Source organism: Micromesistius poutassou (genome assembly GCF_964030765.1).
Source record: "Micromesistius poutassou genome assembly, chromosome: 12".
Classification (NCBI taxonomy): Eukaryota; Metazoa; Chordata; class Actinopteri; order Gadiformes; family Gadidae; genus Micromesistius; species Micromesistius poutassou.
Window position 1 is genome coordinate 2792294 of NC_140282.1, and position 18326 is coordinate 2810619.

The 18326-nt window shown below is 43.6% G+C and overlaps 1 protein-coding gene across 1 annotated transcript in view; it reads left to right on the plus strand.

Annotated features, from left to right (window-relative positions):
• Positions 1-7348: 7348 nt before the first annotated feature.
• slc6a2 (solute carrier family 6 member 2) overlaps positions 7349-18326 on the plus strand; it is a 22061-nt gene continuing 11083 nt past the window's right edge. The window contains exons 1-4 of the mRNA XM_084475950.1: positions 7349-7439; positions 7865-8325; positions 8975-9106; positions 10263-10503. Coding sequence (XP_084332076.1) covers positions 8028-8325; positions 8975-9106; positions 10263-10503 — 671 coding nt within the window. The 5' untranslated portion in view covers positions 7349-7439; positions 7865-8027. The remainder of the gene's footprint in view (positions 7440-7864; positions 8326-8974; positions 9107-10262; positions 10504-18326) is intronic.

Below are 18326 nucleotides of genomic sequence, written 5' to 3' on the forward strand. Positions count from 1 at the left end.
GTCAAAGTCCTGGTCTCTATTATTTTGTTTTCGTTCGGAGAACGAATTACATTGCATACATATTTTCATGCTATTCCTTGTATACTCCACCACCCTTTCCACTCCCTACATAATACCTCCAGATATCACTCAGTTTAATCAAAATTCTGGAATGTGGTGTGATTATTCATTATCACAGAAAGTCTTACATAATATAGATATCTAATAATTACAGTTCAACCACTAACCATCTTTACAGTAATACAAGCACGTAATCAATGCCTTTAAAGGCTTTCATAAAACCACTGATATTGTATAGGGGCAAGGGTTGTTTATGTTATATTTAGAATTCTATGTTATAGCCATATGTGCATATGGTTTCCTATCACACAGAATCATACATAATCAAGCTTGAAATATATAAAATATCAACATTGGCATTACTTTTAGATATATTGACGTGGACATCAATTACGTTTGAATGTGCGCATTATCATAACTGGCATTGGAAACACTTTGTTATGATTCAATGTCCCGATGCAAGGTGATACAGGCCTGCTACTTACTGCGCATCCATCATCTGGTGTTTGGCTGGTCGTTGACCCAGCAACCGCCTGCCATGAAGTCTGAGTGCATGAGCTTGCACTAAAGTCTAAAAAGTACACACGTGTCCCCCAACGCATACACAAACAGGCATACACACACACCTACACACACACATACTTACACACACGCATGCACACACACACACACATACACAAACACGCATACACACGCATACACACACATATACACACACACACACACACACACATACACACACGCACACACACCTACAGTACGTTGGCTACCGGTCCTCCAGATGAATGATGCAGACTGGGGCGCTTCATTAAAAGCCTGCTGTTAGACAGCTATTACCAGCTGTAATGTCCACCTTCAATTTGTTTTAACCTTTAACAACGTGCGGGGCCCGCTTTAATGTTAATCACAATTGATGAGATGGCAAAGAATCAATTAGGGCCACGTCGCCGCTGCTGCCCTTGTTTATCCCCGCTCACCCGCCGCAGATCTGTCTCTCCTCCGCTGCACTTACCTGTCTCTCTGTCTGTCTGTCTGTGTCTGTCTGTCTGTTCATGTCTCTCCCTCTCTCTCTCTCTCTCTCTCTCTCTCTCTCTCTCTCTCTATACTAGCTCTCTCTCTCTCTCTCTACACTATCTCTCTCTCTCCCTCTCTCTCTCTCCCTCTCTCTCTCTTGCTGTATCCATTGCGTCCTGCCTCGGGGTGATCCTGTCTCTGAGGATTGTGGGCGATATGTGTCCCTAATCACATTTTCTCTCCACAGGTCCAAAGAGCGAGAGAACCAATGAGCAGCGTCCAGAACTGAGCGAGGCTGTGCACCGACCTCAGACACATGTGTGTGTGTGTGTGTGTGTGCGTGCATTTGTGTTTCATTCTATATGTGTGTGTGTGCATTTGTTGCTTGTGAGTCCTTGTGTGTGTGTGTGTGTGTGTGTGTGTGTGTGTATTTGTGTTTATTTTTTGTGTGTGTTTGTGTGCACATTCATGCTTGTGCGAGTCCTTGTGTGTGTGTGTGTGTGTGTGTGTGTGTGTGTGTGTGCATGCGTGTGCGTGCATAAGTTTGTGTGCCTGCGTGTGGGTGGGTGTGCGTGTGCGTGTGCATCTGTGTGAGTGTGTTAATCAGATAGGGGGACTAACGGCGGAGGAGTCAGGAGGTAAAGGTCAGCCCTGACAGCCCGGCCTTCTAATTGATGCGCTGATCAACTGCTTCCATTTTACAAGCGAGCTGAGCTAACCCAAACACGATGAGCATGTGTTCTGAACAGCGCTCCGAGAGTGAGAGACACGCTGAACGTACGTGCTTTGACCTTTGGCTTTGCCTTTCCAAATTTCCCTTAATAGCTCAACACACAATATTAACTAGCACAACATCTCACCGATAAAGTGTGATGTATAGTCTCAAAATACGTGGTGTTTCGGATAGGAGGTCTGTAACTACCGGTGGGGGGGGTCAGGCAGGGAGGACGGAAAGACACACCGTACTGAAGTGAGGGGTATTCAACGTAAACATAGCTTCTATAAAACTCTAAAAATAGTACTCTATTTTAATCTCTCCTTCACTAGGAGTTTATTTTGGAAAATAACAAACCCAAAGTAAACAGCTCTTTCCCAAAGTAAAACCCAAAGGAGTTTATCTCCACAACTGCAAGGGATGTAATATGTACTCTTGGTACCAAAATAAAGATAACACCTGTGAGATGGTTGTGCAATTGAAATATTCAATGTTGATACGACTTGGTTGGAGTGAATAAAGCTAGAACACAGCATGAGGGGAAGATTATTAATTTCCACCTGAACTGAAGTTCATGTTTTAGATTGAATAACATCAGTTTGTGGCCCTATAGTACGTTACTGAACACCTGGTGAGTAAGGCCATTAGAGGCGACCCATGATGGAGATGTTGACGCTCGTAGATTCAGGACCTGAACAGAGTTCCTGAATGAACTGTTAGAGGTATGCATCACGGCAGGCCAAGCCTGAAGCCTGCGATGAGATTTATTGCAGATACTGGACATAACTCTTTCATTCCTCAGAACACCAATTAGACATAACACACACACACACACGCACACACACACACACACGCACACACACACACGCACACACACACACACATACACACACTCCAAATCTTTCTCTCTCTCTCTCTCTCTCTCTCTCTCTCTCTCTCTCTCTCTCTCTCTCTCACACTCACTCACACACACACACACACACACACACACACACACACACACACACACACACACACACACACACACACACACACACACACCGGCAGGCTGTGGATGCCCTCCTGGACTCCTGCAGGGAGGAGAACCCGGTGCTTAGACACCAGAGTTCAGGCCATCAGGGCGGCTCCATAATCTCATTGTTCCCGCTTCCTCATCGCAGCAGAAGACACCGTGTTGATTCTCTCTGGTTTTGTGTTATTCCTGGTGGAATGTGATTGTGCTGGGTTTCCTGTGTGATGGTTGGCGGGGGGGGGGAACAGTGAAGGTCTGGACAAGGGCACGGCTCCTCCAGCCCGCAGCCTCACATCAACCCTCCGCCGCGGCCGTCTGCACGCGGCCCCTTGTTTTCTCCTCATTGTTATCGCTGTTCTCACGTCTTTGGGTGTCTGCCTGTGTGTGTGTGTGTGTGTGTGTGTGAGAGTTGTCTGATTTGTGTGTGTTTGTGTGTGTGTGTGTGTGTGTCTGTGTGTGTATGAGGAGATATGTGTGTAGGCGTGTGTGTATATGATAAGTTGATGTGTGTTTGCGGGTATATCTGTGTGTGTGTATGTGTGTGTGTGTATATAATAAGTTTATGTGTGTACGCAGGCATGTGGTGTGTGTTGATGTGTGTTCAGGTATGTCTTTATGTGTGTAAGGTGTTATTTGGATATGACAAGTTGATGTGTGTGTGCGGGTGAGTGGTGTGTGTGTGTGTGTGTGTGTGTGTGTGTGTGTGTGTGTGTGTGTGTGTGTGTGCTTGCGTGCCCATGGGTGACTCTCCTCCAGATGTCCATCTGAGGGGTATGATTTTAAGAAGGCAAAGCGTTCCTGTGTAACAATCCACGCTGGGTCATCTTGAGGTCGGGGGCAAAGCTTGGGGCCTTTTTGTCCACTCCTTTCTGCGGAGCAAAAGGGATTCATGCAGATTGGATCTGAAGGGCTTTCATATTCATATCATGTCCTCCCCTGAGAGACCCCAGCGGAGAGCCGAACTGAAGAGGGACCCGTCTGGGTCAATGCCATTTACTAAGACTATTTGAATGCGCCAATTTTTCGGACATTGTAATTCCACTTTGGGCTTAATCTGATCCATTATCAGATCAAGACACACACATTTGAGTGTCATGGTGTTAGACCCACCCAGGGGGGACTCTGAATGACGACGGTCTGCCGCTAGTCTCATCATATCCACATGCTTCTCATCTATTCGGTTGCTTTCTTTCTTTTTTTGGGGGTATTTTCAAACTAAAATGCAAATATCGAGTGAAAATGACACCCTTCAATAATCCCCGTATAATGGTCAGAAAGGCACATATCCCACACAGGTGTATTTAATACAACTTGTCAAACTCTTTGTCCGAAACAAGGTTGAAGTCTACATTTGAATCATGGAATTGTTAAATTAAGAATCTGTCAGCCATTGATAAACTGCACCACACTGTCAGAATAAAAGTAAGTAAGAAAAAAAGAACGTACTCAGAAACCTCAACTATGTAGCTTACTTCTAGAGCCCTGTAATGGCAGACCATTACCACACCTTTTAGACAGCCTGGGAAGTGGTCTGAGAGGGTCCATCCAGACAATGACGATAACATATGTTAGTGTTGGACCAGCAGTCCATCTTATCCTTGGACAGGAAGCCCTGAAAACTCTAGAGTTACACCCCTGAGAGTGTTAGGGTGAACAAATTCAAAGCATGGACCAAAAGACATTCCCTAGTGCAGGATTAAGTGGATCCTCTCTGATATGCATTATATATGTTTGACATTGTCTTTGTTAATCATTAGGAAGATAAAAAAAAATGTGTTTCAAACAATTGTACAATTTTTCCTTACTTTATTGTATTTAAGTGTAACATACAATAGTTGCATGTAAACTTTGATCCTAATAGGCTACATATGTATGTTTTCATGAGATTTACAGGTTAGGTGTTTACAATATTCATACACATCAAATACTTTGAAAACTCCAAACCGTTAGCATTGCGTTGCATCTTATCCTAGCTTTCTTGTTGTATACTGGGAATGGGTTGACCTAGCAATTTTAAATGCTTAGCTTTCTATGAATAACTTCACTGTACTGACAGCGACATATTGTTTCTCGTTTTTTACTCTGATAAATGGACCTATTATTAGTCGCTTTGGATAAAAATGCCCTAAATGTTAATATGCTGATGTTCACGTTCCTTTTGTATTTGTGTCATAACATCTATGTTCTAAAATATGTGTGTGTGTGTGTGTGTGTGTGTGTGTGTGTGTGTGTGTGTGTGTGCGTGTGTGTGTGTGTGTGTGTGTGTGTGTGTGTGTGTGTGTGTGTGTGTGTGTGTGTGTGTGTGTGTGTGTGCGTGTGTGTGTGTGATGTACTATGTGTACACCTGTGCAATCCAGGTCGTTTTATCATTACAGTTACTATAAAGTTAGCAGTGGCATAGCATAGAGGATCATCCTAATACATTGCACCAAAAATGAATGGCTTACAGTCAAAAGTGAGTCTGTCTCGCTTATTTCAGTCAGTCATGCTTCACAATGTTAAGAGATTTCCCAGGTATTTTACATGTATGCACACACCTAAAACCTGTACTTTTTCAATAGGTTATCATCTCTGTGAACTGCTGTGAATGTGCAAATCAACAGACATTGTTCAATATATCACAGTGAGAAAGAGAAGTGTGCTGTCGGCCTTAATCCCAAGGGTGTAACAGTAGGGGCGAACACATATGAATGCCATGATGTTAATCTGGCACACTTGCAGACCTTAGCTGGAGGAGCTACTCCTGTGTCATCTCTGCTCTGTGATAAAGGCCTGATGCTACTGCTACACGTAGCATCAGGGTATGTATACAGCTCTTTCCAGAGGGCCGTGCTGCGGCGGCAGTGAGACGTTTCAGCTCTCATTACGGACGTCTCCTGAGACGGAGCTGGTGGAGGAGGAGACGCGGCTGAGACAGGGACGCCCTGCAGCCAGGAGGAATTAATACTGCGACAAACAAGGGCCACAACAAGTGGGCGATGAGGTGAAGGTGGAAACATGGCATCCCGGTGCCTCCTGAAGGTCACTGATGGAGGATGTTGAATGTGGTATTGTCGAGGGATACGAAGACGTGGTGATCCATATCATTGGAATGTTCCACAAAAATGCAAGGAAATGTGAATGAATACAAAATTGTTTGTGAAAAGCAGCTGAAGTTTGATGATTCGAGTCTTAAAACAGAAAGTTATAAATTTGAATTTAATCAAGCACCATGCCTTCATTAATATGCAATAACTATGTACTTTAAACAATCAACATTAACAATAGGTGAACAAACACAAAATGACGGTTTACATTAGATCTTAGTGTGGATTGCTGATTTCTTTTCTTGTTATGCTATGTTTTTGTGTCAATGGTCTCTTTGTGGTTTAGACCCCAGGCAGGAAGAGTAGCTGATGTTTTTTCCTAGTAAAATCCTCAACAAGGTATCCAGATATAGCCTTCTAAGTAACCAGACAAGGTTGAACATGTAACGTTAGTAAAAGAGACAACGGTACATCTTCTCTTGTTATCTTTTCTTGTTATTTGCCTTCCAGTTATTCAATCTTTACAAACAACCCACCCAAAAACAGCCCTCTTAAGGTTTTATAAAGCCAACACTGGAGAGCTTTAAAATGACATTCATTGACTTTAATGGCTTGAACTGATCAACCATATCTAATAGAAATCGTTGCCCCTGGCAAAAGTTGGTGTAGAATTGAATTTCCCATGGAACACAATGCTTTTACCGCTTCTTAGAAAACTGTAATCAAATCTTCTCTGATGGAGAAGAAACAGATAAACAAAGTCCCAAATGAAAACCTTTCGTGAAAAACATAAAGTTTAACAAAAAACTACAGGTAGGCTACATATCGATTTATTCTTATGATTTCTGCTAGGCTCTGTGTGAGCTACATGTTTAATGTTTTGTCTATTCTTCAATATCGTTGTTAAAGTATTTGGTAAAAAAAAATCTTTCATGAAACACATATAACGTCATTAAATTAAACTCAGGAACTAATGCTTTAGTAACTAGTTAGCTCATAGGCCTACGTCGGAAGCATCCCTTTGTCGTGCATTAGGCTAGAGAAGGGGAGTCATCACATATCGTTTTTCCCCGGGGCTGAAGGGACGTGTTCCACATCTGGGCTTCCACCAGCCGCGGATCGACGTGCACGATCTGCCTGCAGGACTGCACGGTGAGGTGGGACGCTTTGTGCCTCCATCACACACCGGCGGAGAACGGCTCAATATCAAACTGGACCAACAAGTTTTCAATTATAAAACATCACGTGGAAAAGAGAGCCAGAGAGAGAGAGAGAGAGGGAGAGAGGGGGGGGGGGGTGGGGGGAGGCAGAGATGGGAGGAGAGCAGCGAGAGATGGAGAGAGAGAGCGAGGGAGCGGGAGAGGGAGGAAGAGAAATATAGAGCGAGGGGAGGCAGAGAGAGAGAGTACTGGTAGAGGCAGATAAAGAGAGAGAGCGCGCGCGAGAGAGGGGCGAGTGGGAGAGAGAGGAGAGTAATTTAAAAGAGCGCATTTCATATGGGCTGCAGAGGGGAAGGCGAGTGTTGAAGTTCCTTCATAATGGGAAGTCTTTCCTCAGAGGCAACAGGACCACCGCGGCAACGGGTCATGGAGACGATCCCCTAGTCAGACAAGTATGGACTTTTTACGCTTTTAGGGACTGAAGTTGTACGGATAACAATGGCTTATGCACTTGCTTATAACTTTCTGGAAATCGGCATGATTAGCGCATAACTGTTTAGGCCTACTATATTGATCAGAACGCGTTAGATGGTTGTTGCGTGTCTTGAGTTTTGAGTCTTTCTCATGGACACCTGCTGTCTGTGGCTTGCGATGAGATATTTATGTATGATTTTCTTATGATCCAGTATTATAGCGTAAGTTTAAAATAAAAAAATGTCAAGTCTTTCGGTTTTGTGCGGAAATAGTGCAGCCACTTTCCCCTTACGGAAAACACCGTAAATGCATCACAATCATCTTCTCGGTATTAATCTAACGTGGACCGCATCTGTTGCTTCACAACGGCCTCTGCCCCCCGCTGCTTCTCCTCCCCGTGCAGCTCATGTGTGCGCCGAGCATCAACTTCAGCTCCCGGGGAAAACAGTCGCAGGCGGAGTCGGCCCGCGGGATCTCCGTCCGCCGCGAGATCATCAGCATCAGCACCTGCATCACCTCCTCGGGGCCGCGACGGCACGAGGCAGGCGTGAGGTCGGCGTGAGAAGATGAACATCCAGGTTGTGCCAGAACACAAACTGTCCTCGGTCGCTCCGCTCAAGCAGTACAATGTGGAGAAGAAAGAGGTGGAGTTGATACTGGTGAAAGACCAAAATGGGGTGCAGTACACCAGCACCTCCATCGTCCCCTCCCCTACGAACCACGTCGGACCCCCGGGGTCATCAGGAGCGGACGAGCGGGAAACCTGGGGGAAGAAGATTGACTTTCTCCTGTCTGTGATTGGCTTCGCCGTGGACCTGGCCAATGTGTGGAGGTTCCCTTTCCTGTGCTACAAGAATGGAGGAGGTGAGTTCACTTGACCAAGTTTGCAATCTATATGATAGAAAATGTGTTTTAAATGTAGTTAATATAGTCACATTTATTTTTCCGTCTCTGATGTTAAATATAATCAGTGGCATCTCAACACGATGTGAAACTGCTAAATGATAGAGCGTTGTCAGGTGTCTGTCACAGCTTGTCTTGTGTTCATAGACTCACGCTCAAAGTGGACCAGAAGTTGGTTGTTTAGATATTCGAAAAAATGCATGCAAACAAATCATTCATCATCATCATCATCATCATCATCATCATCGTCATCCTTAGCCTCATCCTCATCACCACCATCATCATCATAATTGTCCTTGTCATTATCATTCTTTAGCAGAATATTTGTATGTACAGTTTGTGTCATTTGTTCGAATAAAAAACAATGGCACAAACACTTAAGTTATGTTGTACGACCATATGTCAGAGTTCCCCTTTGAACCAGTGACGTGGACATTGTTACCGGGCAGGAAGGCTCACGTCTTACCCAGTATTGTCCCTGATCCAAACGAGTGTTCGGCCACACAATGCCTGTTGTACCGTCTCATAACCCTCTCGTCTGACGCCATTGAAACACTTTATTGATGGCGGTAAAACACCCAAAATTCAATGTTGTATTCTTTGCCCCCAGGTGCCTTCCTGATCCCTTACATTCTGTTCCTGCTCATTGCCGGGATGCCTTTGTTTTACATGGAGCTGGCTCTGGGTCAGTACAACAGAGAGGGAGCAGCCACCGTCTGGAAGATCTGCCCTGTCTTTAAAGGTGGGTACCGCACACTGCAAAATCTGTAGACTCGGTACCCCCAGCCCATTCTGCAGGCGATTTGAATTCGCCCTGCAGAAGGGTCTGGAGAGAAGCAATACATTTCTTTCTGCTTCCAATACGCTTTTGCGGGAGCCAATCACCGAGCTGGTTTCCCCCCCTGGCGCGCTATTGGCTGGTTTAACACAATGACGCCAGGGAAGCGACGGCAAGCAGCCAATTGCGTACAGAGTTATTTGAATTAGGCCCATTGATCACACCTGTTGTGCTGAAGAATGTGACAGCAGCCTCCCCGGACCAACGTGCAATCTATGATTGAGCTTGGTCTGGCAATAGCCAGGCTCGAAAATCTGCCCTGTCTTCAAAGGTGGGTACCGCCCGCGGTCGTACACGGCCGCACGCGCTGCACATGAGTGCGCAGAGTGAGTTAAAGGGCCGAAGGGAGGGTTTGAGGATTGTTAAGAATAAAAAACAGTGTCCATCTCCGCTCCCTCCCTCCCTTCGTCGCTCCACAGTTGAGATGATGACGCGGTGTGCTTGATTGTTATGGACGGGCAGGATGGATTCCCTGAACCAATCAGAGAAAAGATGCTCTGATTGGACAGGAATGAGATGGGAGCGGTCCGAAACCGAAAGTGTCTCGTATATAGAGGTGGCCATCCACAACTAGAAACACACATTCTCACAGAGCATTTCTCTCACACATCATATCTATATCTATATCTATATCTATCTATCTATCTATCTATCTATCTATCTATCTATCTATCTATCTATATATATATATATATATATATATATATAATGCATTTAATTGGGAACTTTGCCAGACACACACACATTCTGCTGTAGAGAGAGTGAAGTTGTATTTAGACTATTGAATATTGTAGTAGACTAAGTACAATATTGTTTTTTGGTGCAACTTGGCACAACTTGAAATGCCATTTACAGTGAAGGTGAATTCAAAACATATCAATCCAGACGACCTAGTATGCTAACTATAATATATCAATGTTATGAATTCAATTATGTTTACATTTTGATATGTGAAATGCAACAGCTTTTTAAGATCCTAAACATCGTGGCGAAGGGATGTGCCTACACACATTGAAGAGAGAGAACTAAAACAAAAGGTTTCCTCCCTCCATGGGCGCAGGCGTGGGCTACACGGTGATCCTGATAGCCTTCTACGTGGGCTTCTACTACAATGTGATCATCGCCTGGTCCATCCACTACTTGTTCGCCTCCATGACCAACGAGCTGCCCTGGCTGCACTGTGGGAACCCCTGGAACACCCCCAACTGCACCGTGCCCGAGCCCTTTAACGGCTCCTACTTCATGGACAACAGGACGTCTTACGTCAAGAACAAGAACACACCTGCTGCAGAGTACTATGAGTGAGTAGTGCGTCCGGATCTGTGTGTGTGTGTGTGTGTGTGTGTGTGTGTGTGTGTGTGTGTGTGTCTGTGTAGGGGTGTGTGTGTGGGAGTGTGTGTGTGGGTGTGTCTGCATAGGGGTGTGTGTGTGTGTGTGTGTGTGTGTGTGTGTGTGTGTGTGTGTGTGTGTGTGTGTGTGTGTGTGTCTGTGTAGGAGTCTGTGTGTGTTTGTGTGTATTTGGGGGTGTGTCTGTGAGAGTGTCTGTGTGGGTGTGTCTGTGTAGGGGTGTGTGTGTGTGTGTGTGTGTGTGTGTGTGTGTGTGTGTGTGTGTGTGTGTGTGTGTGTGTGTGTTCTCTGCTGCAAACAAAAGCAAAGCAGCAGCTAAACACACAGGGAAATAAAAACACACCCAGAACTGATTGTGTGTGAGAGGTATTTGTATGTGAGAGAATTGCAGGTTATGAAGCAATGTTTTAGATTTTTTTTTATGATGCTTGGCTGTTCTTGAAATTCTGGCAACTCACTTTACCATAAACATTTCTTCGCTTCTTTGAAGGGATGAAATCTCCTCTAGTGTTTCACTAGATTGTTACACCACACTGCAGTGGTTGTGGCTTGTATTTGTGAGTGAATGTTACTGGCCACTGTGGTTTACAATTCAATATTCTTGAAAAGTCCCACCCTTTCTGTAGTTCGATCGATAATATAATTACATTTCTAGGTAGAGCTCTGCAAGCCATAAAGAAAGACCACAGAGCATAACCATATTGGTCTAGCAGAATCAAAAAGGTTAAGCTATTTCAGGAAAGTGATGAAGACCACACTTTGAAACAAATTGTTTGGTTTGCTTAAATGCAAACTTTAATACGATTTCAAGTTTGTGAATATACAATTGAATTTGGATTATTATTGAGGACGACTGTTGCAAATGACAGAAGAGTAATAGGACAGTAGTAGTGATTGAGTCACAGGGTTCTTGTTGGCTAGCATAACATCCTACCATCCATGCATGACCAGCATCACAATGTTTTGGACCACTTCAAAGTGCTCCTACTATTACCAAACAAATCCTGATGGATAAAATCACATTCCAGCTACATTCTCCCCGTCATGATATCCTGTTTTGCTTGGATTTGTGTCATAATACGGAAGTAAGAATCTCATTTCACCCTGTCCTTAAGCACATCAGAAAATTAAAGATGGATAAGATAGGGCTATATAAATAAACATTTCACCGTAGCGGGAAACATGTTTGTTTCCTACCCAAGTTCTTTATGTGCACTTATTTTCGGCTCTACCTTTGCATTAGTTTCCCTCTAAATTTGATCAGTTGAAAAAATAACAAAACATTCCCTTCCTAGAAAGCACGGAAAAGCTCACATAAATGTGAAGTTCCAATGCTGTCCACTTGTGGTCTTCAGTGTACATTTAGTTCGTAACGCAAAAAGAGACGTAGGCTAATCCCTGTGAGACAACTGGTTTTGGCTCTGACCATGTTTAGACTTTTAGATGTTGTTTATGGGACATTTTGAAAACTGGTGTTTTTTAAGTGCATAAAAACATTTACATTGGCAGGGGATTTCTGCTCTTACTCCCAACGTGTATGTTAGACATCTGTCTCTTTGTCGGTTTTGTCTGTCTTTGTCTATGATTCCCCCTATACTGGTTTTTCTGTGGAACACATTGTCAATGGTATTCCTCTACAGTTTTAAAGAGCCATCTTGGAGTTTGGGTATGGTATCTTTTCCCTCCATGTCATCATACTTTTATACAATATGAACCACCGCTTACGTCTGTTGATGCAGGCTGGCTCAAGCTGTGCTTCTGGCCCTGCCTTGGGTCTGGAGTTGACAACTCGTCTGAACTGGTCTCAAATGTTTTACTGTCTGATCCTCAAGATTTAAAGTTCCTGAGCAATAACAACGGCTATGACCACTTTTTCTGAGAAAAAGTATGTTTTCAACTATGTAAAGTACGCTACTTTGTGTGTGAATTGGCTGGTAGGTGATGCTTTGGCAATCAAATGTCCATGGTGATATTTCTTAGTAATACAGTGTCAAGGGTCGTATTATGCAAGCAGAGGTCTCCATGTACAACTGAATCTGTTGACCACATATTGGCAAAGGGCATTCTAGTTCAGTACAGGACATTGAGTTCTATGCCTAGTGGACATGACATATCATAACAATTTTAGGTATGGTCACAAATGTATAAATAACAAACAATATTTTTGCAATTCAACATCTGGTTGTCTGCTGTTTTCTGTTTATATATAGTATAGCCAGCTTGGGAAGGTTGACTTTGTTGTCGACTTTAGGATAAATAAAACCTACACTAATCAAATTTTCATCAAAAACAGACTCTTCTCTGACCTATGTGAAACATCCACTCCCAAGGAAGGTATATTCATCCATAGATAGTTAGTTAGTTAGTTAGTTAGTTAGTTAGTTAGTTAGAATGGATATCCTCATGTGAGTCCTTAACAGATGGCCAACTGATTAAGGAACTCCAGAACTACTTTTCGGCTCTTTTTATTCAATGTCTGCATGGTCCTGGCTGCCATGAGGCTCTTTGAAGTCAATACAACCACCCGTGTTTGAAAGAATTATTTGTAGGTTACTTTGCGATACCAGAGAGTTGGAGATCTCGTGGCCCACCAAACGTCTCAGGATTTGTTAGTGCAAATTACTTGTTTGAACGATGATGAGAACGACCGCTGACAGACCTACGGCCACTAACGGACCTAGGACACCTTACGGCCCAACGTTCGTTAACGGACCTGCGACTCTTAGCTCTAATCTTCTATGAAATTGTCAAAATGAAATTGGAAAATTGCAAAATGAAACCCAATACCTCTTTGAATTGATTGATAGATTGAAGGTATGTGCTGAATGCCATCTATTGCATAGTAGGATGTGGGGACATTGATGAAAGAGTAGAGTACGTCTCAGCAAGTCCATTCATTTGTTAGGGAGATTTGAATGACTTGTTGACAAACCCATTCATTTGATCCCCTTGTTTCAAATTCTTTGAACAGTAATGACCACAGGCATGCATGAAGAAACATGATTGCTTCGACTCTACATGACACTTCAATCGATACATTCTTTATGAAGACATTCAAATTTTGCTAGCTTGACAATACCTTCCTAACAACCAAACCAGCTTATTAGCAAAAGCCATAGAGCCTTCAACACGGCACAGTGAAAAAAGCTAACCTCGCTGACTTATTTGGAAATGTAAACTGGTCCAATTCCTGCTTTTATTGTTGTATGTCCTTGACCTCTAACATACTCACACATCATCCCTTGGAATGGGATTCCAGACAAACACACACCCAGTACATGTTTAACATGTTTATTTTGGCAAACGTTATGTGATGAGACCAAAGCAATCAACCAAATCTTCAGGAGTGGCACTTTCTTTTTAAAACAAGGACAGAACGTCCAGTTTCTAATTAGTGTCATCCATCTTTCTCTCCCATTAGCCGGCACCTCCTTTAACGTATGACCCATGATGCAGACGGTGTTTCCCTAGCACGCCCTTTCATGTCACTAGTATGTTCTCCCCACACACCGGCTCTGGGTCTCCTTCTGCGTCTCGGTTCAGCTGTCGGAAGACCCACTAAAGCCCTCATTTCCTTTGCCGTTGGGCCCCTATTATTGGTTTCAATAATATCACCCTACATTTCTTTTGGCCTCAGAGCCCGGTCCCAATTGTGTTGAAGTATAGTAATTAGTTGTCAGGTCTCGTCTGGGGAGGCGGGACAACAGCTGTCACTCCACTGCCCCTCGATCACACACAAAAGAGCTAATGACACGCTTTGGATCAACATGACTAAGATGGTCAAGCAGGAATCTGCAAAGCCAAGAGACCCACATTTCCCGTTAGGGATTACTACCATCTAAGTACCATTTTGTCTTTTCACAGACAAACTTCTTTTGGGTTGTGTACACTTAAAGAGATCAAATCAAATTGATGAAAAAAAATTGTGTTTTGTATCAAAATCAAGTCTGAAACACAAAGCAATTCACTGGCACGGCACTCAAAACCCAAGTAATAATAATAAATCTTAAAGGTACGAGTGAGTTTTCTCCGCCCACCCCCTCCTCCACAGACTCAAAGGGGTTGCCAGATTGAGGACACTGAAGGAACACGGGAGCACGTTTCTTGAGTGCAACATTTTTTAAGCCGCTCATGGGGCATCCGTCTTGACATCCTTCTTTGCTCTAAGCTGTCTCCATGTTTCACAATGCAACTCCGAAATGTACCCGAGTTTTAGGACAGCTCTAGCCAGGGAGCTCTTTTGAAAGAGTCTGAGGCTGAGGTAGGTTGAATCTAGAACCATATCAGTTTATCCATTTGTTTGCTTGGTTCCATGGCTGCAGCACGCTGTCTTTGTGTGCCAATTATTTCCATATCTGGCAACCGTGGTACCCTGAGAATAGTAAATCACATCACACAGGCCAAAGCAAAAGCAAGCGACCGACCTGGAACGGAAACTTCAAAGGAGAACTCACTGGCTGTAGCATTGTTATCGGAGAAGCCAAAGTTCCTACTTATTTCCCATGATGACATATCATGGTTGTTTTATAATTGAGTAGAGTCAATGTGTTACATATTGTACCTTTAAGACTTAGCATATAACAATCAGTAAACCAAGAGTGAATCGAACCAAAGCTTTTGAATTCTGTGATAGACGATTTTCTATAAATAAGTACATTCCCATACATTACGATAAAGAAATGCTGATCTGTCTCCAACCTAACAGCTTGGCTGAGCCCCACTGCAACATTCTGCTCCAGTGCTTACGGAAGAAATAGCTCAACATCACAAATGATCACAGATCCTGCTGTTTCCTTTACAGGCTTTTTCCTAGAGAGGCGCTAACAAGAGGGCCATGGTGGAGGATATTTCGGTGAACTTCACCTTTGTACACACGTCATAATCTTGGGGGGCTGCAACACTTGTTCAGTGCAGACCCCCACTGAGACTGGAAGTAATATTTACCATGGAAAATCTAAACAAAAGCAGTGATGCAGGGGGGGCTGTTTTGGAGACCCACACAAAAAGTTTGGAAATCAGAGCGTCTTGGGGGGAAAGAGGTTTGATGACCTGCCAGGCGCTGTCATCTGTAGTAGTCCTACCTTCTCCTGGTGGGGAAAACAATCCTCCCAGATGTTTGCAGATGGTTATTATGGTGACAGCCATATTGGTTTTAGTGCAGTTTAACATCCGCTAATGCTGAGCCTTTTGGCAAAAAACAAAGACAGAGTGGTCAATTTGAAGCCATTGAGATTGGCTTGTCTCGGTGGGGGGTAAAGGTCAGGCAGAACGTTTACAGAACCAGACCGACTTTTGCAAAACTTTGAAAAAAGAAAAATGTCTTTTTCAGTTTTTCCTTATTCCAGTGTCTATTGTTGTGCTATAGTGATATGTGATATGACTAAATACAGTCTCCAATGTCAAATAAGATTGATAAGTAATAATGTATTATCAATCCGGCCATATCTAATAATTATGTACATACTAATTGTCAGTACATTCATGATTATTATTTGCATGACTAGTTTTATTGCTTCGAGGAACTATATATGTATTTATTTTAAGAATCATTACATATTGCAATATTGCCTTTTCATTAACACAACATATCTTGTATATTCTGACATCAGATAAGAATATCAAACATTGCTCCACAGCAACTCGGCGTGCTTCTAATTGTGCTTCCAGATTCTATATACATATTACCAGTGTTTACTCCTCACAAACTGGGGGCCGGTGCAGTTGGCAGTGGGGGGCAGCCTGGAGTACACAGCTACCAGCCACGAAGCAGAACTAGGCTTCAGTAGGACCGGGGGAGATAAGAGGGAATGTTTAGAGGAACTTGGCCATGGATTCATAAGCAGCCGTTACTGCTATCACTTTATCAGACTGACCAGCATGCCTCAAAGCCTTCAGAACTACATCAATAAATACATGTGAGGACTTGAAACATCCAAGCCTCCTGACACTTTACAAATCCCCAGCAGACTGAAAAAATAAATATAAAGAAATGTTGCATCCCCTGTCCGCGTCCCTCTAGACTTCTTAGCTTTGAATTTATGATCAGCAAGAGATAAAAACATACAGCGCTGGTCTCCCAGAGCGCCCTGGGGAGGATAAGAACACAGTGTGTATGTTTCTGAAGTTTCCTCACTCCCGCCTGTTGTGTAAGCAGCCTGGATATCAGATCCGATTCAGGGCCAACGATTGGTCCTCTGCATCCTAACGTTTACTGCCATCGAACACCTTCGGCATATTGCCTTTCGCTGTTTACATAGTCCCATATGGTTAATATCATGAAAATGATAATGTTTGTTTTTAGTCTTGGACAGTGGAACATGGCCACCAGCCCTGAGTATCAATATAATAATCATGTTTGTTAACAAAGACATTCTCAGGGTGCAGCAAGACCCAGGTCTCCACCAAGCTACGTCAGAGTAAGGAGAGGTTAACCAATCAGGGGTTTGCTGTATTTCACCACTTTTTATTACAAACCAGTGTTAGCTGCTAACACAGCTTAGCAACTAACACTGATAAAACTAAACTGTTTTAGCAGTGTTAGCTGCTAAGCTGTACTCTGAGCGTACTCTGAGCACAAATTACAGTAGCATAAACTGTGTAGTACACACACCACACACAAACATACACACACAGTCACACACACACACACACACACACACACACACACACACACACACACACACACACACACACACACACACACACACACACACACACACACCAGACCAATAATTCATGGAGTAGGATGCAAATCCTTGTTGCATATATTGGATCCAAATGAGCTCAATAGCGGTAGCAGGCTGTGCCAACCAGACATTCTAACAGAAGCCTGGTTCTTTAACCGAACAAAACGGTCCCAAGACAAGACACTTTTCCCCTGTCCATTGAGAGCAGCAGGCTACCAAAAGTGGTTTTAACAGGGCCGTGTCATAAACTCATAACTCTCCTCCAGTCTAAACTGACTTGTTCTAAGAACAGACGACCAGACTCTCTTAGGGCTGAGCCGGAAAGTACAATATTTAGACAAAGATAGAAGGCCATAGTGTCTGTCCCCGTTCAGTTATTTATGTGATGATTAAACACTTGAACCTTTAAACGCCCGCCGCTCCCTGGAGGTGGGTCAGGGTAATGGCTTTTGGGATCTATTATTCATCCACAAGCCTGGCAAAGTGTGTTTGTGTGTGTGTGTTTGAGAGAGTGAAACAAGGGGAGAGGAGTTAATTTGGGCCGCATTCCAAGCAAATGCATTAGATTTATGTGATCGGCGACTTCTTGGCACCTGCCCAAGTTTCACAGAGACATAGCTATTGTCTTTCAGGTACAATATGTGTAACCATATAAGTTAGCGAGGGGTTAATTAACATGTGCGATTACTAAACATTGTTCTCAAAGTGACGTGTGTGTGTGGGGGTGAGGTGTGTGTGAAGAGAGTGATAGGGAGTGAGAGAGGGAGAGTGAATGTATTATTAATGTAGTGTTACTGGCCATCGCCCTGTTCATGTTCCGTGCCTGAGGTCTATGGTCTGAAACACAGCCCCGGTGGCCTTCAGCATAGAAACCACATGTCTGTATGTGGGGTGTCTGTCTTCTTGTGTGTGTTTGTATGTGTGTGTGTGTGTGTGTGTGTGTGTGTGTGTGTGTGTGTGTGTGTGTGTGTGTGTGTTAATGTGTCTGTCTATGTGGTTTGTGTCTTTGTGTGTGTGTATCTGTTTGTGTGTTAATGTATGCACGTGTGTGTGCGTGTGTGTGTGTTTGTGTGGTGTATTCATACATCTGA